The sequence below is a fragment of the Antechinus flavipes genome, chromosome 1, assembly GCF_016432865.1.
Source record: "Antechinus flavipes isolate AdamAnt ecotype Samford, QLD, Australia chromosome 1, AdamAnt_v2, whole genome shotgun sequence".
In the NCBI taxonomy this organism is placed as follows: domain Eukaryota; kingdom Metazoa; phylum Chordata; class Mammalia; order Dasyuromorphia; family Dasyuridae; genus Antechinus; species Antechinus flavipes.
In genome coordinates, this window is record NC_067398.1 from 363,143,423 (window position 1) to 363,170,180 (window position 26,758).

Here is a 26,758-nt window from a genome sequence, read left to right on the forward strand (position 1 = left end):
CTTGGTAAAATTTCAGTAAGTGATTTAATAGGAACACATATGATAAAATTGAAATATGACTTATTTTGCCCTAGAACTCCCATTATTATTATTATTATTATTATAATTTCAAGAATTAATGCACTACACAAATGAAAAGCTATGCAAAGCAGTGTGTCATTAAGGTCTTAAAAAAAATAAGAAATTGAAAAAACAGAAAAATTTAAAAAATTATCATGTTTATAGCAGAATATAAGGATTCAAACTATGTAACAATAAATTTCCATTTCAAGAAAACATATTAGAATATATTCAGAACTGTCAAAATTTTCTTTGCTTCCTTTCTTTTGTTCTCTGCTGTGCATCTTTCACTTTATTATTTTTTTTCTTCTTTCTTCTTTGCATCTTTTACTGAGGTATAGTTCAGTGCCTGAGGTATCAAACTATAAAGAACAATAGTTATGAATGTCAGGAAAGGAAGATAGCAATGTTGATGTTACATAAGTATTGAATAGGGAATATTTCGATAATCAAGTAGGCATTATGTGGGCACAAATATGAAGGTGGGAATAATTATGGGTTCGGGGAGGAGGGGGGAGTGTTAAGAAGACTCACTTAAATGGAATGGAAAGTGAAGCCACTTAAGATTTCTGAGTAAAAGATTACTTTCTAGAGGATCTAGTAGAGTGACAGTAGTTGTGGCCTAGGAGTTTCATTCTTGAGGGTTGGTTATTACATCAGGCTTCTGCATTATTTGGCCACATAATTTAAGAAGAAACAAGTTGGCCATTATCCACAGATTATTTACTTTTGATTGGGATTTTCCAAAAATGATGATAGATTTATTTTGATAAATACACATTGTTATAAACAGTTAGTTGTCTATGAACCAACAACATGGCTTTTTTTCCTTTTTTTTAATTAAAAAAATAATTTTTTCATTAATGTATTCATTGGCTATGGAGCAGCAAATGGGTATTTTGGAAATGCTAAGTAGAAATTTTTATGGATCTAAAGGCTTTCTTTGAATATTGATCACACTTAAATATCCTTGAGTATCCACTGTTGTAATTAAAAACATCTTGCAGATTTCCAAGTAAATGAACATGTTGTTATTATAGAGAAGTAGTTATGTATTATTTGGCTAATGAGATTGTGAGAGGGGATAAAAATGTCATTGAAAGACTATATTATCTGTTAAAAGTTTTTAATATAAGAAATATTCTGTGGAAAAAAAACAACTCCTTTAACTAAGGTTCTTTCTTTCCAACAGGGATTTTTTGCCAGGTGGTAGAAGAGATTACACTGTTCAAGTACAACTAAGGTGATTTTGATATTGTAAATCAATATTTTTACACTGGATGAAACATCATTTTGCAGGCCTGTTTTAAATGTTTGATTACATTTTTAAAGAATGATTTCTCTTTGAATACAGATTGTGCCTAGCAGAGACTAGCTGTCCTCAAGAGGATAATTATCCTAATAGTCTGTGCATAAAAGTAAATGGGAAGCTGTTTCCTTTGCCAGTAAGTTGGAGTATTCAGATTCCTGTTTTGTTTCTTTGTTTCTTAAATTTATTGAATGGATGTTAAAATAAATATATGTGATTAGATGGAATATATGATAATATGGACAGAAATTATGGAATAGGTTTAAGCCGCAATTCAGTGTGAAAATTTGATCTGGATGACCATTTAGGAAATTAATATTCATAACATCACAGAATCAAAAAAGCTGTTTGGTATGCAAATTTTTCTTTCAGAAGTTGTAATTGCAAATATAACTATAAGCATTTATTCGTGCTTATTTGTGAAATGTCTTCTTGAATTTAATTCAGGTGAACTTCACTTGTAGAAATTACAGATTATGCAAATATAGATAATATTTTTTCTTAAAATCAGATTTTTCTAAATCTTAGTACTTAAGATTATTATTTTAGGATACGTTTGTATCTTTTTCCTTTCAAATAGTTTGCTTTAACCCTACAGATAGGGTTTTTGTTTTAGTCAGTGTAGCATTTTATTTTTATGGTATTTAGAAATAAATTACATTATCTTAATGCTAGCCTACCTCATTTATATGTGAATTTTCTTCCCCAAAGTCTTTTATGGGCACATTCTTATTTAGATCCATATGTGACATTTATTTCCAAACATAATAAATCTTTATCTGTGTATGTTTGGTGGGTTTTGCTACCTATAAAATAGACAAAATGACATTGAAATTCATTATACTGTTCCCAAATCAAATATTTTGTTCATTTAGTGAGGAAACATTGAGTAGGTCTGTATACTGTGATGCATGTGGTATACAATGAAACATTGGGAGAGATAAAGAAAATGAAGAAATGATTGTTCTCTGAGTTTGTAATCTGTAATCTGGAAGGTAATATAGTTAAATATAGTACAAATTGGAATATGATATATGCCTCAGAGGAATACAAAATATATGGAATTATGTCTAAAGGTACAGTGGTGGTTTTTTTTTTTTTTAACTTTTTATTGACCGAACCCATGCCCGGGTAATTTTTTACAGCATTATCCCTTGCGCTCACTTCTGTTCCAATTTTCCCTCTCCCTTCCTCTACCCCCTCCCCCAGATGGCAAGCAGTCCTTTATATGTTAAATAGGTTACAGTATATCCTAGATACAATATATGTGTGCAGAACCGAACAATTCTCTTGTTGCACAGGGAGAATTGGATTCAGAAGGTAGAAATAACCCGAGAAGAAAAACAAAAATGCAAGCAAGTTTATATTCATTTCCCAGTGTTCTTTCTTTGGGTGTAGCTGCTTCTGTCCATCCTTGATCAATTGAAACTGAATTAGCTCTCCTTATCGAAGAGATCCACTTCCATCAGAATACGTCCTCATACAGTATCGTTGTTGAGGTGTATATAATGATCTCCTGGTTCTGCTCATTTCACTTAGCATCAGTTCATGTAAGTCTCGTGGTACAGTGGTTTTTCAAGGAAGGCTTCATTGGATAGTTTGATATGTGAGTTGATCTTTGAAGTATATGTTGATACTTTTACTTTTATCTTTTCCTCATTTCTTTCTCCATTCTTTTTCTATCATTTTCAATGAACATTCTTCTCAGTTATTAGTGGTTAGTCTGAAGGCTTCAATAACTCTTGTCTTAAGCCCATGAAAATAGATAAATTTCTTTCTCAGAGGCCTTTTAGTTATCAAGTAGTATAGCTCTTTAATGAGGGCTCCCATAGGCTTTATGTTTGGCTAGGGGCTGACTATAGGCTGGTCCAAAGTGGTGTTCATTGCTTCCATGAAAAACACATTGAATAAAAAGGTAGAAGAGGAATTCTTATTATTAGATATGTGTTGGAATGTCTCAAATAGGAGACTGGGGTTGGGAATTAATTGGTGGGCAATGATTTGTGCCAGTCTCATAACTATAAAACTTGGTGCACAGAGGAAAAGAAGCTAGATTTTTAAAAACTTATTTAAAATTTAAGTATTTATTATCACTCCCTTTTTAACTCATTCCCTGTATAAGATTTCAGAATTATAGACCCACCTCTTTTTCTCACACCCTCATCATATACCATAATTACTCTTTTTACTTTTTCCCATAAGGTTTTGCTTTTTAGCTACCTCAGACTCAGTTCTACCCCACTTTTTTGAACTACCCAATTACTAATGACAGTCTTAGATGGTTTACATTTCCATGTATAAAACAATTTGTCCTTATTGAGTTCCTTGAAATTAGTCTTTGATGTTGGCCCTTGTATATCAAATTTTATATTAAGTTTAGGTTTGTTTGCAACAAAATCCTAAAAATCTGATAGTTCATTGAATGTCCATTTTTTCAATGTTATACTTTATTTTGCTGGATACATACATGCATATATATAGCTAAGGCAATTGGAGAAGTGACTTGCCTAGGGTCACACAGTTAAGAAGTGTTAAGTGTCTGAGGTCAGATTTGAACTCAAGTTACTCCTTACTTCAGGGCTGATGCCATATCCACTGCACCACCTTGTTGCTCCTGCCAGCTATATTTTCAATCACAATCCTTTTTCTTTAGATTATTGATTTGTATTGCTCTAGGACCTGCAGTCTTTTATTGTAACTGCTGTAGGATTTCCTTGTAGGATCTCTTTCAGGTAGTGATAGTGTATTATTATTTTTTTTTTAATTTCTATTTTTCCCTCTATTATTTCAGGATAATTTTCAATCTTTTTTTCCTCAACAGCGTTTTATTTTTCCAAATATATGTAAAGTTAGTTTTCAACATTCATTTTTGATAGATAATTGTAATCCAAGTTTACATCCAATAATCTTCTCCTCCCTCCTCAAGACAGCAAGCAATCTGATATAGATTATACATGCACAATGTCAGGACAAATTGCTTTAATTATTTCTTGTATTATTGTAAAAGGTTTTTTTTTTGGGGGGGGGGAGGGCATAGTTTTCATGTAGTGAAATTATTCTTGTTTTCCAGATCTGTTGTTTTTCTTATGAGATGTCTCACATTTTCTTCTACTTTTGTTCTTTATAGTTTCTTGTTTCTTATAACTTTACTGGTTTCCTTTGCCCAGTTCTAATTTTCAAAAAAAAAATCATTTTTATTAAGACTCAGGATCTCCTTTTTCTATTTGGTTGACTTCATCTTTTGTAATCCTTTTTTTTTTTTTTTTTTTTTTTTTTTTTTTGTTGGATTGTAAAAATTTGTTGTTGTTGTTTCTCAACCTCTTTTGATTTTTAAATTCTTTTTTGACTTCTACAAATTCTTTCTGGGTAGGTGACCATTTAATGTTACTCTTTGGGGATGGCTTGTTAATGTAATCACTTCTGGTACTGGGGTGGAAGAGGGATGGTCCCTCTGACTTCACTTCAATTTTCCCCTCTTGCCTAGACCCCAGGACCAAAAACTCTATCCTCCTGTAACTCCCTGTAGCCAGCTGTCCCTCTCTTTCTGCGTTCCCTGAGGGTGTAAGTTCCTTCTTGTCCCCAAGGCTGCACCTCTGCAGCACTATTAGGCCTAGCATTCTTTATCTGTAGAGATTCACTCTGTCCTGGGACTCTTTCTGGGAGGTGAAAGTTCTGGAAGTTGGAGCTAGCCTTCAAGTGTTTACATTCACACCTGGGGTCTTTCCTAGGCTCTTTTGTTGTACCTGAATGCTCTTTGTTCTGCCTGAATTTTTATTTGTTTTTCACTAGTTTACATTTGCCCTGTGGTGAAACTTTAGTTTGTGTGGGAAATCTGGAGAGCTTGAAATTTTTCTGACATACTCCATCTTCCCAGAATCCTCTTTCAGCTAGCTTCTTTCAAACAAGTTCTTCCCTACACTGCCCTTCCCCCTCAAACACTGCTATTTTGGATTCTTTCAATGAACATAGGATTCTGAAGTTATGCCCTTGATTTCTCTCTTAAACAAGAAGCTTCCTAGACTTTTTCTATAAGGCTATTTCCCATTTCAGCTACTCAAAGTTAAGTTCTTGAATTGTCGATACATTTTGATGAAGAGAGCTTGAAGTATTTAGATGAAGTTGCACACCTATTAGAAGAAACGAGATTTTTTTTTCCCCTCATTATTAAAAGCTAAAATGTCCTGGATTGGTTTGGGAGGGGAGGCACAATAGAAACCCAATTTTTTTTTTTAAACCTTAATAATATGTGGCTAAATTTTATGGCTCTACATAAAATTTATAAGATAAACCACATCCTGTGATAAATTTTTTATTTGTTTTTCATTTCCTATCCAATACTCAAAAGAAAATTTTGGTCCTTCCTTTTCTTTATATACATATAATAAATAGCAGCTCTCTGGTTATTTCCATTTAAATATCCTGTTCATTTTCTATCATATTTACCTGTCACATTTTCAACATTAAGCCAGTTAAATTATCTTTATAGCGAGAGTCATGAAAGAACAGGGATATATATAGGAAAGGGTGGTGATATAATCTCTAATTTCTCTTCTATTTTTGCATTTCATTTTGAACCAGGAATGTATAAATTTTAGTCATTCATTTTTGTTAGCTAATAAGGACTTTGTAGGATACTTTAATAATTAGAAAAGGATGCTTACCTCCCCCCCCCCTTGAGAATCCAATTAATTTATTTGTTTATTATTTCAGGGATATGCACCACCTCCAAAAAATGGAATTGAACAGAAACGCCAAGGACGCCCTTTAAATATTACATCTCTAGTTAGGTTATCCTCTGCTGTGCCAAACCAGATTTCTATTTCCTGGGCATCTGAAATTGGAAAGGTAAAGTTTTTCTTTGTTTTGGTATAGGGCAGCAGTTCTCAAACTTTTTGGATGCAGGATCCTTAAAAAAAAAAAAAAAAAAAAAAGAGTAAATTACATGCTAATTTTTTTTTATGAAATTTTTAATGAAAAAGAACTATTTCCTGTCTTGTCTCCTTTCCCTCCCCCATGGTGAGAATGGCATTGTTTTATATATTTTTGTAAATCTCTTTTAATGTCTAACTTGAAGACAGCTTGTGTCTCAATCTGCTTCTGCATTTAATTTGTTATAATGTTATTATGTTTGGAAAATGTGAAAAAAAAACTGACTTCACACAGATAAGTATTTGGAAAAAGGAAGAGTATTTTAATAAGTTACTTAATATCTCTTAGTATTATTATGAAATCAGTTTTGACCTTGAAGGATTGTAAAAGGGTTTCAAAGACACCCGGGCATAGTGGACGATACTTTAGGAAGCATTGGCATAAGAGGTTTTTGATATTGGAAACTTGTCTACTAATCAGATCTGCTGCTTTCAGTTTTAACCTACATTACTGAGAGATTAGATGATTTGTCTAGGGTCACATAGCCTAGTATGTTTCTTTGATGACATTTGAACCCATATCTTCCTGATTTGGTGTTTTCTGACTAAGGCTGACCCTTTGTCCAGTAAATATACTATATTGTTAACTATGGGAGTCAGCATCATAGAGAATAACTAACCAGGTGGTCACTTATTTTTCTATTCTCAGAGGTAATATTTTTTGAGGGTCTGACTATTTTGCTGAGAAAAAATTATATTCATTTTTGATATTCTTTAAATAACACGGTTTATAAAGATGGTATTTTAAAAAAATCAAACAGTAGCTAATAAATAGAAAGCTTTTGCAGGAATTATTATATTTTTATGAAAAGTATCAAGGTTTTAAAAAGATAAATTGGTTCTTGTGGGAAAAACAGATATGTTAAATCACAATTAAAAGGTATTTAGAAATACTTGTTTTTGTCACTTCTTTATACTGCCAAATATCTGGAACATTTAAATTATGATATTGGAGAGTATGTTTACCCAGAATACCATTGCTTTAAGTAGAAATTGATTAAATGTGCTGATTCTTTACTATCCTAGCATATATTACAATCATAGCCTCATTTTCTTGAAACTTGATGTTTAGAATTTTCATTTTAGAATTAACTTAAATAATACTGTGCTGTCTGAACCTGGGGTGAGACAAAAAGAATGACGTTCCCATTTTATAGATGGAGGAATTGTGACACCATTGTTGAAGATTCTTCTTCCCTCTCCTCTTTCCCCCTCATATGACAGTATCAAAATTGAAAATAGAAGAATATACTGTTAGTACTTAATCATTATACTTTTAGAATATTATGTATCTTCCAAAGTATACATTCACTATTTCCCTTCATTTCCATTTATGTTTCTAGTCTTGCTCTTTTATGAGCATTACTCATAAATAAGGCCATGCCTTCAATTCTGATCATGAAATTAATGCTTTGAATGAATCAATCAAATGGTCAGTTTATTTTAAAAAATTTTTTTTACACTAATGTGAACATTTCACAACATTTCAAGATAGTGTTTTTATACAATCATTTTCTCTAAACTATTAAGCATTGTTAAATAATAAAGATTTTCTTTATTCAAAACTTCAGCATCAAGTAAGATGAGCATTTTTCTATGAAGCCCTGAATCAGAATGATGAGCAGTTTATTTTTCTTTTTAAATATATACTAAAACTAACATATTCTAAATTTCAGTTATTTAATATTTAATACTTTCTTTGCAAAAAATAAAATAAAATAAAAAGTCCTAACTGCATAAAATAAAATTTTTGGAAAGGTTTGAAAATTGTGTATATGATTGACTAATTCTATAGACAGTTCTGTAATGGAATCAAAGTATTGCTTGGTCTTCATTATTTAACCTTTGTGAGAACTTGTCTGTCTTTTTTTTTTTTTTTTTTGCTTGCTTGTGGTATCAGTGGATTTTCTTTATGTAATAATACAGGTTATTATAGACATATATAAGGTATCCCCCAAAACTACAAGTTTTGGCATATATTGTGTATATAACAGTTGGTTTTTGAAAGAAAAATCAACTCTGTTGTTTATCATTTATGCATATTTACATGCTGTCTTTTCACAGCCTCTATGATTGAGAATTCCCTATGCAGACCTCCGAATAATCTAATTTTACCCAGTTATTTTTTTGGTGCTTAGTTATATTCTTCACGTTTGAACCTCTCTTTGGTCTACCACCTTTTTTCCCCAAAGAGAAAAATTATTTATCATTTTGTGCCTCTTGAGGAACCCAAGATCAAGATTAGTTAAATGCTATGCTTTTGGACATATAGCAGATAGTCATTATAGTCAGAATTATAACTTGGAATTTTGGATTTGTGTTAGTGTATACCATAGGTGTCAAACGTGTGACCCAGAGATAAATGCAATCTTCAGTTCTTCTGAGTGCTACCTGAACCAAATCAAAATTGTAATTGAGATATCTTTAGCAAAATATATAAAAAACACAATAAAACATCAATAATGTTTTTAAATTTTTTAAATTAAAATTTAAAATTAAATCATTATGTGGCCTACAAGAATCATTATGTGTGGATTATGATTCCCATTTAGACCATATTGACTTTCTACACCAAGTTGAGTTCATTAATATCTTGATAATTGAACATTATGCATTTCTAATTTGTACTGAGATCTAAGTTTTCTTTTTCATTTTAGTCTTTTTTCTCCTCTACTCTTTTATTTTTTCTTTCTTTTTTTGTCTTGAGTTGTTGTAGCTTCATGGGAAAATGATTTTAAACATGTAACAATGAAACTTTTCTTTCTCATCTTTAACTAAGATTTTCATTTTTGTAGAATTACTCCATGTCTGTATATCTTGTACGACAGCTGACATCCGCCATGTTGTTACAGAGATTAAAAATGAAAGGTATTCGAAATCCTGATCATTCCAGAGCACTAAGTAAGTAATGTATATGAAATAAGTAATGTATATGAAACATTTGTGAGGAAAATTTTTTGGCTGTGTTTGTGTGATGGTGTTTGAATTTATAGTAAGAAGACCAGGATTGGAATCTTGACTTCACTATTCATTCAACACAATGGGACCCCTCACTTTTCTTAGCTCTAAAAATGAAATTTGACTAGGTGGTCTATCAGTTCCTTTATAGCTCTTAATCCTGTGAAGCGCAATAATATTAAGGTAATATTGTGGGAATCCTTCCACAGTAACTTAGTCATTATAAAATTTGTATTAATGCTGGCTCACTAATCTCAGGTTCTAGCTGAAGAAAAATTAGGGATCAGCTTTTGACCTGTTTTGATGAAGGCCTATTATAATGTTCATGTTGACTCTTGATTATTCATCATTTTTGAATTAACAGTCCTGTAAGTAGCAACTTATTATGTATGACTCTCCAGTGAATAACAGACAGGTTGTTCTTTCAATGCAAGCAAGTAACTTTCCTATTAAAGGTATGTTCATCAGTAAATAAAAAGATTTGCTTCTTATTACATGGAAATTCTTAATTAAAATTGCTCTCATGATGATAGTTGTTAGGCAGGAATAATTTCATCTTCCATTAGTATTACAGATGAATATAGTACACAGAAATCTGTTTGTTTTTCAAGTAGCCATTTTAACGGTGCCAATTATTTGATATGTGCCAATATAACTCAAATAATATTATTATTTGGTTGTAATTGGAGATTACTATTAGCCAATGTTTACAAATGAGCATTGTTACAGAGATTAGTTTTTCTTTTCTAATGGAGGGTTCTCTTCTCTCTTCTCCCCTCCCCCCCCCCAAAAAAAAAACACAAACAAACAAAAAACCCACAACCCCCCCCCCCCCCACCCCCCCTGATTAGAATTGTGGATTACACCAATGTGGGGAGAAGGCTCTGTGATGTGAAAACATAATCTTGTAGGGTAGAGTACTGTGAGGTCAGCCAGACAGGATGCCATTTCTTGATTTTTGTTTCATTGCAGTGTTGACTTTCTTACCCATCTGAGTATGCTCAGCTCTCTGAAGATCAGAAAAATGTATTCTCGATTTGTTCCTTCCCTGCCCAGCTGTTTGGGATCTAGCTATTTTTGTCAATAATAGTCTTAAGTAGAGAATCACTAGGGCTTCAATGAATTATGAACTCAAATTGAGTAAAAAAGAACTGTGTTTTTATTTGGTATTCCTTGGATATTTGGAGGGAGAATGATGTTATTTAATGAAAATAGTTTCCTTTATACTAGCTTAATAGAAAATAACTATTTATTTTCATATCTGTCTTTGTACCTTCCCACCTTAAGTGCCTCTTGAGGATATTTAATAAGCTTTGGATTCTAGTGTACAATTTAACTCAACATAAGGAAATAGTAAAGGCAGTTTCAAGCATATTTATATAAGAAAAGGATCATTTCTGACATCTGCTCATTTCTATTTTGTCTCATAGCCTGTGACCTACAGCATCTTAAAAGTCTTATGTATTTCAGTGTTTTAAGGGACTTGAATTTTAACTTATTAAAATACAAGGGGTTTGAAAAGCTAACTGGAGCTGCGACTGACATAAAAACAGTATCACACACCAAGTATTTTTTTTAGTTGTCTTTTTACCTTTTGGCAGTATTTGGAAGTTTCTGTTTGTTTATGGAGGCAGTCTATGCCTGGATAACATTGGTACTCTTTTATGTTTTTCAAGTTAAAGAGAAGCTCACTGCAGATCCTGACAGTGAAATTGCTACAACCAGTCTTCGGGTGTCACTGATGTGTCCTGTAAGTGAAACCAAAAATATTCTGAAAGCCTTTATTTTGGCATCCATCTATTCTACCATGTGATTACAACCATTAACTTTCTTAAGATGTAGCCAAATTTCTACAATGACATCTTACGCTTTGATATAAAACTGTAACTCCCAATTTTCTAGGCTGCTTTGATTCTCCATTCTCTCTCTCTCTCATATATATATATATATATATATATATATATAAATTCCTTCCCTATAACAACATTTTTAAACATTTATTTTTATATTTCAATTACTAAGCCTCTCGTACACCCATAATTGGGGCAAAACAAACGAACAAAAAAATTTTCTCCCCTATATGCAAAGTCAGGCAAAAAAAAAATTTCCACATTGTCCTGTCCAAGGACTACATTTTGCAATGTCTATTCTGTATTTTAAATCTAACACTCCTCTGTCAGGGGTGAGTAATATAGTTCATCATTTTTCTGAAGTCATAATTGGTCATTACAGTGATCAGAGTTCATAACTTTCAGAATCTAGCACCTTTTTTTCATGGAATTCCCACTTTAGCAAAAGCATGATATGTTTACATTGATACAATTTTTTATTCATCATAGATTACAAGGCATTAATATAAAATAAGAGCATTTTGATACTTGACAAATTATTAGTTAAGAAATCTTTTCTTTCAATTTCAATAGACTTGATTTTTAGAAAATACTGTCAGCATCCAGAAAGAGAACTATGGAGACTGAATGTGGATGGAAGCATAGTATATTTTCATCATTTGTTTGCTTTTTTTTCTCTTGTGTTTTTTCCCTTACTAATAGGGAAATATATGTTTAACATGATTGTACATGTGTAATCTATATCAGATTGCTTGCTATCTTTGGGAATGAGGAAATAAAGAAGTGAGGGAAAGAAAAATTTGGATCTCAAAATCTTACAAAAATTTATGTTGAAAATTATCTTTATATATAATGGAAAAACAAAATGCTATTGAAATTAAAAATGAAAAAAGCATGTAGGAAACAAAGAAAGGCAAAGTTCCTGAGTAATAGATATAAGTTATAGAAACCATTCTTTAAATCCTTTCCTTTCCAACCTCAAGTAGACATAGGGCTGTGACACAGTCTAGAGGGAAGTGTCCTTTTCTCTCTTGGCAAAGAATTTACATATTGATCCCAGGAGTATTCTCTTTAAATTTTTTTTAAGGAAATGATTAAAGAAGGAATTGAGGCATTATAGTTGAAGAATAGAAACTGTTGCTTTGTAAAGTTAACCCTAAACTTTTCACTTATAACCTTTTTTCTCATTTAAAATTTCTAGAAATGAATTCTTCGAATTGTCTTACAATATAGAGAGATATGCAAGAGTGTGGGAAGGAGGAACTATACGATGTAGTTATTTGTATAAGTTACAAGTGCTTGGGTATAGAATTGTTTCTGGCTGACTTATGCATACAATGCAAAAAAAGAAAGAAAGAAAAATCTTTGACAGAAATCTACTATTCCCTCTACTGTAAGAGAGGAGAGTAATGCAGTCATAAACTTTTTATTTAGGGGTATATAGCAGACTTACCTTACATAATTATATTTTGCTGGGATTAATATCCAAATGAATTGAGGGTAGCCAAACTTAGTATATGAGGTAATAGTGACCCCAGAGAATTTTGTATAGGGTGGAGTTTTTAAAAAATGTCTGTTAATGCTTTTTAACATAAATGTTTATAGCTGTCTTTCATTTTTATGTCACCAAATGTCTTCCCCTTTACCTTGTTCCCTGTCTCCTCCTAAAAGGCTATTCCTTATAACATAGAGTTTTTTAAAAAGGTGGGGAGTTCACCTTAAGTAACAAATGATAAAAAGTCTGACATGTAAAACGCTTTGTTTTACATCCATAACCCTCTATTTCTGCCCCCCCCCAAAAAAAAAAAAAAAAAAAGTTGGGGTAGATAATATTTATTGAGACCAAACTTGGTCATTAAGATTTTGTCTTCAGTTTTGTGGCATATTGATATTGTAGTAATAGATAACTACACAGTGCTTAAAGGTTTGCAAAATGTTTTATGTGGATTATTTCACCAAGAACAGTTGTTATATGAATAGCCAAGTTTGCGGTAAGAAATTATATAGCAGTACTAAGAAATGCCAATATTAAGATCTCCAATAATTATTGATGATTCAGTTCACTATTCAAATCCTACCATGTGGGTTATGCAGGATATAGTTGGAATCCTCAAGGAGCAATTTAAGACAACCTAGGATGGGAGGTAAGATCATATGTGTATCAATAGCTTGACATTTTTTAGGGGATCCAGTTTTTTCTGTGCCAACAGTTCTGTGGGAGATGTTATTAATAATGGTGCTACTATATAGATGAGGAAATTTAGAAAGGTTATTAGTAATTTGTTTAGCACACCCAGGTGATAGGGGTCAAAGCTAGGATTTGAATCCTTGTTTCTTCCAGCTCCAAATCTGCTCTTCCTATCAAACCTTTTTTTTTTTTTTTTAAATACAAAACATTTCTATTGATAGTCATAAAACATCAGTGAATCAACTTGTATGTATGCAGTAAGAGAAAAGACTGATTTTAGAGTCATGAAAGATGAGTGACAAATGTGTCCTGAACTGCCATTATATTTAGCTTTGACTCCTTCGTTTTTTTTGTTTTCATTTATAATAAGCATGTTAGTGTGTGTCTTCACTTATAGTGACTTATTGCTCTTAGGGTAGAGATCTTGTAATGATGGTTATTAAAATGCATATGAATGAAAACCCTATGTGAACATCCTGCCACTGTTACTTAGGAAACAAAACAAACTTGATAAATTCCTGAAGGCTATTTTGCATTTTTTCCTCTTTGTGGCTTACTAGGGGCACAGATTTAAAGAGCTTCTTGGAACCTGAAGCCCCTAAACTTGTTCTTTTTAACATATCTTGATTATATTGATATTTCAATATTTTTGGATTCCTTTGTAATTGTTGAATTTAAAAATAATATTCTGAGAAGGGGCCATAGACTTTGCCACACTGTCAAAATGTTCTTATTTTTTAAAAAGGACAACCTTCTTTAATTGCTATTTATTTCATTTTACTCACTCAGTTTTAGTGCTTACCACCACATTAAGTAGCATGCTAGTAGGTTGACATTTTTGGGTTTTGGGGGGGGTTTCAGTATAATCCCAAGTATATCTTACCAAATAAGTAGGTGATTTTCTCAATTTATTTATTTTAGTTAAATTTGTATTGCAGTTTATTAGGATTGTAAACTTGGCAAACTCTTACTGTATATTGCTTTGCTTGAAACAAAAATTTTAATTAATGTAATTGGATTTCTTTTATAACTTCTTTAAAAAAAAAACAACCTGTGGTTTCTGAAATGTATTTTCCATTTTGTATTACCCTTTAGCTAGGAAAAATGAGGCTTACTATTCCATGTCGTGCTGTGACATGCACACACCTGCAATGTTTTGATGCTGCTCTTTACCTACAAATGAATGAAAAGAAGCCTACCTGGATTTGTCCTGTGTGTGACAAAAAAGCTGCATATGAAAGTCTGATACTAGATGGGTAAGTTTAGTCCTGTCCTTTTACCTTATTCACACTTTTCCCTTTTGTACAATCCACTGATAGGCTGAAAAAAATTAGCAAAATTGAACCTTCTCCATGTATCCAGGTATTTAAGAATTTTTTGATTATATTAATTTTTTCCCTTAGATTTTTTTTCTTAATAGTTATTTTATTTTTACAAGTACATATATTGTTTTCAACATTCATTTCTGTAAGATTCTGTGTTCAAAATTTTTCTCCCTTCTTCTGCAAGACAGCAAGTAATCTAAGCTAAATATGTGCAATTCTTTTAAACATATTTCCATGATGTGCAAGAAAAATCAGGCTGAAATGGGGAAAAAACCCTATGAGAAAGAAAGAAACATAGTAAAAATACTATGCTTCCATTCTTATTTAGTCTCCATAGTTCTCTCTCTGGATGCAAATGATATTTTCTATCTCAACTATATTGGAATTGTCTTAAATCACCAGGTAGTTGAGAAAGAGCTAAGTAACTCTGTCACAGCTGAATATCACATAATCTTTCTGTTAACTGTACACAATGTTTTCCTGGTTCTTCTCACTGCTCAGCATCACTTTATCTAAGTTCCAGACTTTTCTGAAATCAGCCTGCTCAACATTTCTTGTAGAACAATAATATTCCATTACATTCATGTACCATAAGTTGTCCAGCCATTCCCCAACTGATGGGCATCTTCTCACTTCCAGTTCCTTACCACTACAAAAAGGGCCGCTACAAATATTTTTACACATGTAGGTCCTTTTCCTTCTTTTTAAAAATGATCTCTTTGGGATATAAACCACTGCTGGATCAGAGTATATACTGTTTTATAGCCTTTTGAGCATAATTCTAAATTGTTCCTTGGTGTTGTTTGTTTTTGTTTTTGTATTTTTTATTTGAAATAAGCTTTATTTCTTTTAAAAGATTTGTTATAAGTAAGGTTCACAACTTCCTTTCTCTGAACTTAGAAAAGTCTTATTTCCCAATATATGGTAAAAGGAAAGACAGTCTTTTCTGTTTCCTTGTTCAGAGAAACCCAAAGGGTTAATGAAGGCATATAGAACTCCTGAGCTCTCTTAAGTAAAGAAGTTCTCAAATGACTTTGAGGAATTGAGAATGATTGTAACTTTAAGAGTCAAATAAAAGAAATGCTAACTAGTTAAGACTCAGAGCCTATATAACCCAGTATTAAGCTTAGTGTCAAGTTTTATGACACTTTATATGAGAAGGCACCGTCTCTTAACACTTTTCTTGAAGGAATAGAAATGTATCCAAGAACATCTTAGTTTTCCTTAGCAACTTGTCATACATTCATTTATTTAAGCCTAATTTTAAACCTGTTTTTATTTTTCAGCCTGTTTATATTTCAGCTTGTACATTTTTGGGGGTAGTGACTTAAATAAATTTATCGTGAACTTTCTTTTAAAAAACCTACCTTTTTCAGGCTATAAGAAGTACAGTGTATATTCTGGGATTTGTTAACCAGCTGTGTTCATCCTGTCTATACATTTTGATTGTATAAACTTATTTTGTATTTTATCAATTTTTGTTCGTCCCAGGAAAAATTAACCTATACTGTAGCAATGGGAATCAGTGAATTACATAGGAATGTTTAATGTGAATCAATGTGTCTATATTTTTCTCATGTTAGAGTTCTTATATTATTTCTCTAGATGGAGAAATAATTCTTCATTCAATTTGTTGACAAATGAACAAGGGATTTGAAAACATAGAACAATGTAAAATTGAACTAGTCAATTATATTGTCAAGATAGAGAAAGTGTAATCCCGGGAGCAAGATAGAGATTAGAGAGTATTTAATAATTTATTAAATGGAGAGATTTACTGTGACCAAATGAATCCATGTTTGGTCCCAGGGCTGAATGAGACTATCATCTCAAAGAATGTCAGATACAAGATTCTTTTATAGGGTAACAAGAACAATGATATAATGGGGAAGGTACCTGGATGGGGATGACCTTAATGAGGGGAGGAACCTAGGATGAGGATGACATAATGGAGGCAGGCACCTAGGATCACATAATGGAGGGGAGGTACTGGAGAGGCTCCTGATATGCTAATGATGTCTAAAATGGATAAAGACTTTTATCGAATTAAAACATTAAGAGGGAATAAGTATAGCCTAAGGTCTAAGATATAAGACCTTTATCTCATCAAACATTAAGAGGCAAAGTAACTGAATAGGACAATTAGGGAAACTGGGTCAGGACATTAAAAGAGAACTGTCCCACAACTAAAGGAGGAAAGTAAATTCAGACAGAAGTTGGTGTTCTGTCTACTGAGGCTGATGACAAGGAAGGTAACATGTATGATGAAGAAGGGATTTAGGAAAAGTGAAGTATAAGACAGGTGGAATGATAACAATTGAAGGAAGGAATTTCAGGATTCTTTTGTTAGTGGAACATGTGCTAATGAAAAGAGTGATTAACCACATGTGCATGTGAGGCTGAATGAAGTATACCATTTAGTTGGGGGAAGATTGAGGAACTCTAGGAGAACATGAAGATCAAATATACATCAACACTTTGTTGAAGTTACTCAGTGATGAAAACAAGTCACTCAAGGATGAAGCTAGGGGTTGGAATGGAGAGAGACTAAGCCAAGTGTTAAACTCTTTGTAATCTGGCTTCCAATCTAATCACTCAACCAAAGGTATTCTGTAAAATTATCAATGACCTCTTTTTAAAAAAGAAATATTAATATATTTTGTTTTTACATTACTTAAATTTCCTTCCTGTATCCTCTACTATTCTCCCTCCAGAGAGCCATTCCATGTCACAAAGAGTATTATTTAAGGGGAAAAAAGGGGAAAAGAAAAAAATAATTACCAAAACCCAATTATTAACCTAAAAATGTCTGAAGATATGTGTGGAGGTTGTATATAAAATCTTGAATATCAGACTTTTTGAGAAATTTGATAACAAACAATTCCCCCTTTCAACTATTTTCTTTATCTTAGATGCATTAATTTTGTTTTGTATATTATCTTTTTTTTTTTCTCTTACATTTGCTGTTAATCCCTTTTTTGATTAAGACTGCCTAGCCAGGGGCAGCTAGGTGGTGCAGTGGATAGAGCACCAGCTCTGAAGTCAGGAGGACCTGAGTTCAAATGTGGTCTTCAACACTTAACACTTCCTAGCTGTGTGACTCTGGGCAAATCTTAACCCCAATTGCCTCAGGAAAAGAAACAAAACAAACAAACAAAAGAATGCCTAGCCTTAGCTGAGAAAGGCATAAGATCTGCTTTTCACAAATTTTTTAACATTTCATAATTTTCAGGTCACATATCCTTTTTAGTTTTATTGTGGAAGTATAAGACGTTGGTCTGAACCTAATTTCTGCCCCAGTGTTTTCCAGTTTTCCCAGTGGTTCTTATCAATTGAGAGTTCTTTCTTAAATAGTGCTTTCAGTGTTATTAGACCGTAGGTTGTTGAATCCTAATTTTTCTGAAACTCCTCATCTGTTGTTTCATTGTTCTACTTCAAATGTTTTTGATGACTGCTATTTTATCATACAGTTTGAAGAGTTTTCTTCTTCATTCTTGTTGTTTTCATTATTTCCCTAAATATTCTAGATCTTTTCTCCAAGTGATTTTTTTCTCCATAATTATAACTTTTTATTGATAGAGAATCCATGCATGGGTAATTTTTTATAACATTATCCCTCACACTCACTTCTGTTCTGACTTTTCCCCTCCCTCCCTCCACCCTCTCTCGTAGATGGCAAGCATTCCAGTCCTATACATGTTAAATCTGTCACAGTATATCCTAGATACAATATATGTGTGCAGAACCGAACAGTTCTCTTGTTGCACAGGGAGAATTGGATTCAGAAGGTAAAAGTAACCCAGGAAGAAAAACAAAAATGCAAACAGTTTACATTCATTTCCCAGTGTAGCTGCTTCTGTCCATCCTTGATCAATTGAAACTGAGTTAGGTCTCTTTGTCAAAGAAATCCACGTCCATCAGAATACATCCTCATACAGTATCATTGTTGAAGTGTATAATAATATCCTGGTTCTGCTCATTTCACTTAGCATCAGTTCATGTAAGTCTTTCCAAGCCTCTTTGTATTCATCCTGCTGGTCATTCCTTACAGAACAATAATATTCCATAACATTCATATACCACAATTTACCCAGCCATTCTCCAATTGATAGGCATCCATTCAATTTCCAGTTTTTAGCCACTACAAACAGGGCTGCCACAAACATTTTGGCACATACAGGTCCCTTTCCCTTCTTTAGTATCTCTGGGATATAAGCCCAGTAGTGACACTGCTGAATCAAAGGGTATGCACAGTTTGATAACTTTTTGAGCATAGTTCCAAATTGCTCTCCAGAATGGCTGGATGTATTCACAGTTCCACCAACAGTTATTAGTGTCCCTGTTTTCCCACATCCCCTCCAACATTCCGCATTATCTTTCTAGCTAATCTGACCAGTGTATAGTGGTATCTCAGAGTTGTCTTAATTTGCATTTCTCTGATTAATAATGACTTTCTCCAACTGATTAAAAAAAAAAATTGTCCTGTGGGAATGAGGCAGACATACTCATGGAGGCAGTACCCATTTTGCCTTGTTTTATTAGACTCTGAGAAAACAATTGTACTTTATCTTTTTCTGATCATTAGGCTCCTTCATGTGTAATCAGTTAGTATTTAGTAGTAGATTGTCATTTATGTAAGCAAAGGGAACTATTCTTTTAGTAAGTGGTGTACTACAAAGGAATAAAAAACAGCTTGATATGAGACATGCTTGAGAATTCCTAACCTTCCTAAGGTCTGTGCATTCAAATCCCTCTGAAGAAGGAAAGCCATTTGAAGTGGTTTCCTCCTGCTCCTTTTTGTCATCGGCATCCTCAGGATTTCTTTCCCCTCTTACTGCAGTTAGTAGAGAAAACCAAAATTCTTTTTGTTACCACCAAGCAATTAGTTGGGAGAATCCTCTTTATGATTGGTCCCTTCAGTGATATTGGAACTTGGGGTTATGGGAACTCCAGCTGGGTCCTTCTTTGGGAATAGTTTTGGGGATTTCCTTACCATAGAACATGCTACATTAGTGTTGCACTAAACAATAGATAAAAATGCCTCCATCATTATTTCATACCTAGACACCAGGTCTTTCACAAGGCACTTACTGTTTAGGTTAAGAATGATACCAGAGCTAAGTGTATTTTTTACATGTAGTTTAATTTTGGATGTGCTGTCTTGGAATGGGGAGTAACTAATACTGGGTATTTAAGTTAAACCTTTTGGCAGTATGTCTCCCATTCATACACCTAATTTGATCTTACTATTGGCTAAAACTTTTTCAGCCTTTTTTCTCTTGTTTGAAGAGAGCGCCATACATCTTGAAGGTTGGGTTCCTTAGTTTGGGGGTATTTTTCTAGTCAGTTCTGCTTTTTCATTTTAAAATAGTTGTTATATACCCCTCTCTGCTTCAGTGAGCATTCATTTATAATTTAAAAAGACCCTCTTGAGGAAAAAGTCATAAACACACACACTTGAGTAGTCTTTCATTACCTCTTCTGTATTGATCATTTTATTTTACTCCCTCTCTTTCCATAGTTTTTTTCTTTTTTCATTCTGGATTTTTTCTGTTGCCCTCCCCTCTTTCTGGAGAGCTGCAGGTTTTCTTTGACATACTTCATAGCAAGAAGTTGTTCTTCAGGTATTTCTGTAGGAATGATAAGTTTGCACAGTCAACATACCACATACTCGTTCATCCTGAAAACAGAAAAAACAGACTTTTTCTCCCTCTTCTTCCTTCTTCTTTTTCTTTTCTTCTTCCTCCTCCTTTTTTCCTCTTCCTTTTTTTTTCCTTTTTTTTTCCTTTCTTCCTTCTCTTACTCCTTCCTCCTCTTTCTTTGCATTATAGCTCTACATCTCTAAAAGTTCCCACACTCTTAATGGAGACATTGCAACTTCTCTGAAATCTTTGGCTGTTCGCTAAATGCGCTTTTCTTTTGAAAATAGAGAGAAAAATAAAAAAGAAAAGAAAGCCTTGATAGCTAAACTTTGGAGTTTTGTATTATAGGCCATCAAATTTCTGTTGTTCTTCTCCCACTCACCTGTTTTCAGGTATAATGAATAATTAAAAAGTGTCTGGCCATTACATAAATTTTTGAAATGTAAGCAGCAAAAAAAAAAAAAAAGAAAGAAAAAAAAAAGAAAGAAAGAAATGTAAGCAGCAACTAGGGAATGTTATCAGGAAACTGATTTTTAAAAAATCCTAACTCATTCACCGCTTCTTAACATCCCTCCGGTTCTAGTAATTGGTTATTTTGTTCTTTTCCATATTCAAGAGATGGTGTGAAAAATCAGTAATTACCTGATTTCCTTCCCAACACATACATATAGATTGTTGATAGGCCTTGTTAACATAAAAATTCTAAATACACCTTTCTAACTATTGTTTCTCTTTGATGATTCTTTCATAACAGATAGGCAACAAGCATTTGTTAATTGCATATGTGTCCAGTGCTGTCCTAAGTGCGTCAAATACAAATACAAACAAAAAAAAATAAAGCTCCATATTTCAAGGAGCTTATATTATATTCTAAAGGATAAACACATTAATGATGATGAGTACAGAGTATAAGGTGGGTTCCATAATAAAGATTGTGCCTTAACTGGATTCATGAATCCTTTTGCCCATTTTGTAGTTATCTCCATGAATTAATTTTCATTTTTTTTGCATAAGCAAGTGCTTCAAATTTCCAATGTAATAAAGCCATTATTATTTCAGTGCTCAGTAATAAAATCCTAAACATGAACAGACTCCTAATTTATTCTGTATAAACTACGTAAGACAAATGAATTTTTTCTTAATGGATTTCAAAAGCTACTGAGAATGTTGTGGCTCTTTACCCCTAAACCCCTAGTTCTTACTGAATGCTGATTTTTCTATGTCTTTTGGGATTTTTGTTTTATTTTAAATCTTGGGCCACTTTTAAGTTTCTTCACTTACCTCTCAAGGGGGACCAAATTTAGATTAATTGTTTTAAGTCTAAAGACAAGTAAAACAATTGTTACTATTGTAGTGTTCCTGTTTATATAGCAAAGTCATTTTGTAACATTTTTTGTAATGATATTGTAGTGATGACATATTGAATACATAAAGAGCACTATGGTCTTTTCTTAGTGTATTCCTCCTAGTCAGTCATCCATTGTATTTTGTATTTTCACTTATATATCATCAAACATTTCTAAATGTCTGCTGTAAGCTAACCACTGTTTGGTGTTGGGGAAAGACAAAAAAAATTGACTTGGTCCATGTGGTGTTCTCTTCTTTAAAATATAATGGTTCTCTGGGAGCAGGTTTCTTGGGGAGGTTTTCTGGAGGCAGCCTTAGTTTCAGTTCCAAGTAATAATCACCCCAAATACAGCCAGCTGATAAAATCCAAACGTTTATTTTCTCCTTCCCAGTCTTATCTTCTTTCCTTGGGCCTGGCTAGCTTTCTTAGAAGCCTCTCTCCCTCCTTGATTCCAAGAGTTCTTATAGCTTGTCTTTTGTTGCCTCTAGCTTCCTCTGAATCTTGGTTCTTCTCCTCTTCTGAATCCTTCGTTCTCCCTGACTGCTGTCAATCTTTTGAACTGACTGAATTCACTGACTCAGCTCCTTTTTATGCTTTCTCAAAGGTTGACTCCTCCTCCGAGAGTGGGATTATGGGAGGTGTGAATTCACAAAGTTACAAAGCTAACTTTGTGTATCTCTCATACTGTGAACAGTTGTGAATCTTCCAAACTTGTGAACTAATGTGTGTGAGGTAATGTGTGAACTCTCAAAGGTGCAAACCCAAGCACACAAGCATTGCTTCTATTGAGTTATCACCTTGTTTAAGTTCTGGCTCATAACATCTCCCTGTAGGATCAGATCAATCATACTGAACCATGCTAAATTAGATAATTATTGTCTCTATCAATTCTAATGACTTAATATTTTGTAAGGATTCCAACAGGTCCATGTTCTTATGGAGCTGATTTATGTGCAACTGAGATAGTTAGCTCTTTTGAGCACTTTACATTGGGAGTAAATAGCTAGAGGTACAGTTCCTAATCACTAGTGACTTTGCAAATTTATAGAATATGAAGCAGTTTGAAATGTTTTAACCATAAATTCCATGAAGCAAAAACCATGCAGGCAAAGTGAATAAAAACTTCAGTGAACCCATAATGTTTGTTATCAGACAGATAGTAATTTTTTTTTTTTTTTTTGTTGTTTGTTGGCCACAAATAAAATTTTATTTGATATAGAAAAAAGCCAAGTTTTTTTTTTTTTTTTTTTTTTAATAAATTTTTTTATTTAATAATTACATTATATTTACATTCATTTCTGTTCCGATTTTTTTTTCCCCTCCCTCCCTCCACCCCCTCCCCTAGATGGCAAGCAGTCCTTTATATGTTGGATATGTTGCAGTATATCCTAGATACAATATATGTTTGCAGAACCGAACAGTTCTCTTGTTGCGTAGGGAGAATTGGATTCAGAAGGTATAAATAATCCGGGAAGAGAAACAAAAATGCAGATAGTTCACATTCGTTTCCCAGTGTTCTTTCTTTGGGTGTAGCTGCTTTTGTCCATCATTTATCAATTGAAACTCAGGTCTCTTTGTCAAAGAAATCCACTTCCATCAAAATATGTCCTCATACAATATCGTTGTCGAAGTGTATAATGATCTCCTGGTTCTGCTCATTTCACTTAGCATCAGTTCATGTAGGTCTCTCCAAGCCTCTCTGTATTCATCCTGCTGGTCATTTCTTACAGAACAATAATATTCCATAACATTCATATACCACAATTTACCCAGCCATTCTCCAATTGATGGGCATCCATTCATTTTCCAGTTTCTAGCCACTACAAACAGGGCTGCTACAAACATTTTGGCACATACAGGTCCCTTTCCCTTCTTTAGTATTTCTTTGGGATATAAGCCCAATAGAAACACTGCTGGATCAAAGGATATGCACATTTTGATAATTTTTTGGGCATAATTCCAGATTGCTCTCCAGAATGGTTGGATTCGTTCACAACTCCACCAACAATGCATTAGTGTCCCAGTTTTCCCGCATCCCCTCCAACATTCATCATTATTTTTTCCTGTCATCTTAGCCAATCTGACAGGTGTGTAGTGGTATCTCAGAGTTGTCTTAATTTGCATTTCTCTGATCAATAATGATTTGGAACACTCTTTCATATGAGTGGTAATAGTTTCAATCTCATCCTCTGAAAATTGTCTGTTCATATCCTTTGACCATTTATCAATTGGAGAATGGCTTGATTTCTTATAAATTTGAGTCAGTTCTCTATATATTTTGGAAATGAGGCCTTTATCAGAACCTTTAACTGTGAAAATGTTTTCCCAGTTTGTTGCTTCCCTTCTAATCTTGTTTGCATTAGTTTTATTTGTACAAAGGCTTTTTAATTTGATGTAATCGAAATTTTCTATTCTGTGATCAGTAATGGTCTCTAGTTCATCTTTGGTCACAAATTTCTTTCTCCTCCACAAGTCTGAGAGATAAACTATTCTATGTTCCTCTAATTTATTTATAGTCTCGTTCTTTATGCCTAGGTCATAGACCCATTTTGATCTTATCTTGGTATATGGTGTTAAGTGTGGGTCCATGCCTAATTTCTGCCATACTAATTTCCAATTATCCCAGCAGTTTTTATCAAATATTGAATTCTTTTCCCAGAAGTTAGGGGCTTTGGGTTTGTCAAACACTAGATTGCTATAGTTGACTATTCTGTCTTGTGAGCCTAGCCTTTTCCACTGATCCACTAATCTATTTCTTAGCCAATACCAAATGGTTTTGGTGACTGCTGCTTTATAATATAATTTTAGATCAGGTACAGCTAGGCCACCTTCATTTGATTTTTTTTTCATTAATTCCCTTGAGATTCTCGACTTTTTATTGTTCCATATGAATTTTGTTGTTATTTTTTCTAGATCAATAAAATATTTTCTTGGAAGTCTGATTGGTATAGCACTAAATAAATAGATTAGTTTAGGGAGTATTGTCATCTTTATTATGTTCGCTCGGCCGATCCAAGAGCACTTAATATTTTTCCAATTATTTAAGTCTGACTTTATTTGTGTGGAGACTTTTTTATAATTTTGCTCATATAATTCCTGACTTTCCTTTGGTAGATAGATTCCCAAATATTTTATGGTATCAACAGTTATTCTGAATGGAATTTCTCTTTGTATCTCTTGCTGTTGGGTTTTGTTGGTGATGTATAAAAATGCTGAGGATTTATGGGGATTTATTTTGTAGCCAGCTACTTTGCTAAAATTATGAATTATTTCCAATAGCTTTTTGGTAGAATCTCTGGGTTCTCTAGGTATACCATCATATCATCTGCAAAGAGTGATAGTTTGGTTTCCTCATTGCCTACTCTAATTCCTTTTATATCTTTCTCGACTCTTATTGCCGAGGCTAGTGTTTCTAATACGATATTAAATAATAATGGTGATAGTGGGCAACCTTGCTTCACTCCAGATCTTACTGGGAAAGGTTCCAGTTTTTCCCCATTGCATATGATGCTTACTGATGGTTTTAAATATATGCTCCTGACTATTTTAAGGAAAAGTCCATTTATTCCTATGCTCTCAAGTGTTTTTATTAGGAATGGATGTTGGATTTTATCAAATGCTTTTTCTGCATCTATTGAGATGATCATGTGGTTTTTGTTTGTTTGGTTATTGATATAGTCAATTATGTTAATAGTTTTCCTAATATTGAACCAGCCCTGCATTCCTGGTATAAATCCTACTTGGTCATAGTGTATTATCCTGGTGACAATTTTCTGTAATCTTTTTGCTAATATTTTATTTAAGATTTTAGCATCAATATTCATTAGGGAGATTGGTCTATAATTTTCTTTCTCTGTTTTCAGCCTACCTGGTTTAGGTATCAGTACCATATCTGTGTCATAAAAGGAGTTTGGTAGGACTCCTTCAATCCCTATTTTTTCAAATAGTTTATATAACATTGGAGTTAATTGTTCTTTAAATGTTTGGTAGAATTCACATGTAAATCCATCTGGTCCTGGGGATTTTTTCTTAGGGAGTTGATTGATAGTTTGTTCTATTTCTTTTTCTGAGATGGGACTGTTTAGGATATTTACTTCTTCCTCTGTTAGTTTGGGCAAGCTGTATTTTTGGAGGTATTTTTCTATTTCATTTAAGTTGTCGAATTTATTGGCATAAAGTTGGGCAAAGTAACTCCTAATTATTGCTCTAATTTCCTCTTCGTTAGTGGTGAGTTCTCCCTTTTCATTTTTAAGACTAACAATTTGATTTTCCTCTTTCCTTTTTTTAATCAGATTTACTAAGGGTTTGTCTATTTTGTTGGTTTTTTCATAGAACCAACTCTTAGTTTTATTAATCAATTCAATAGTTTTTTTACTTTCAATTTTATTGATCTCACCTTTTACTTTTAGAATTTCAAGTTTAGTGTTTGACTGGGGGTTTTTAATTTGTTCCTTTTCTAGCATTTTTAATTGCAAACCCAATTCATTGACCTTCTCTTTCTCTATTTTATACAAATAGGCCTCTAGAGATATGAAATTTCCCCTTATTACCGCTTTGGCTGCATCCCATACATTTTGGTATGATGTCTCATTATTATCGTTTTCTTGGGTGAAGTTATTAATTATGTCTATGATTTGCTGTTTTACCCAATCATTCTTTAGTATGAGATTATTTAGTTTCCAATTATTTTTTGGTCTACTTCCCCCTGCTTTTTTGTTGAATGTAATTTTCATTGCATCGTGGTCTGAAAAGGATGCATTTACTATTTCTGCCTTACTACATTTGAGTTTGAGGTTTTTATGTCCTAATATATGGTCAATTTTTGTATAGGTTCCATGAACTGCTGAAAAGAAAGTGTATTCCCTTCTGTCTCCATTACATTTTCTCCAGAGATCTATCATATCTAGCTTTTCTAGTATTCTGTTTACCTCTTTGACTTCTTTCTTATTTATTTTCTGGTTTGATTTATCTAATTCTGAGAGTGCAAGGTTAAGATCTCCCACTATTATAGTTTTACTGTCTATTTCTTCTTGCAGCTCTCTTAGTTTCTCTTTTAAGAATTTAGATGCTACCCCACTTGGTGCATATATGTTTAATATAGATAGTGCTTCATTATCCATGCTACCCTTTAGCAAGATATAGTGTCCTTC

General features: G+C 33.0%; 1 protein-coding gene across 1 annotated transcript in view; it reads left to right on the forward strand.

The window, feature by feature from the left end:
* The window catches only part of PIAS2 (protein inhibitor of activated STAT 2), a 104,313-nt gene that overhangs the window by 41,320 nt on the left and 36,235 nt on the right, over positions 1–26,758 (forward strand). The window contains 6 exon segments of the mRNA XM_051969658.1: positions 1,253–1,303; positions 1,415–1,505; positions 6,080–6,214; positions 9,093–9,198; positions 10,932–11,005; positions 14,389–14,549. Of these exon segments, the coding sequence (XP_051825618.1) occupies positions 1,253–1,303; positions 1,415–1,505; positions 6,080–6,214; positions 9,093–9,198; positions 10,932–11,005; positions 14,389–14,549 (618 nt within the window).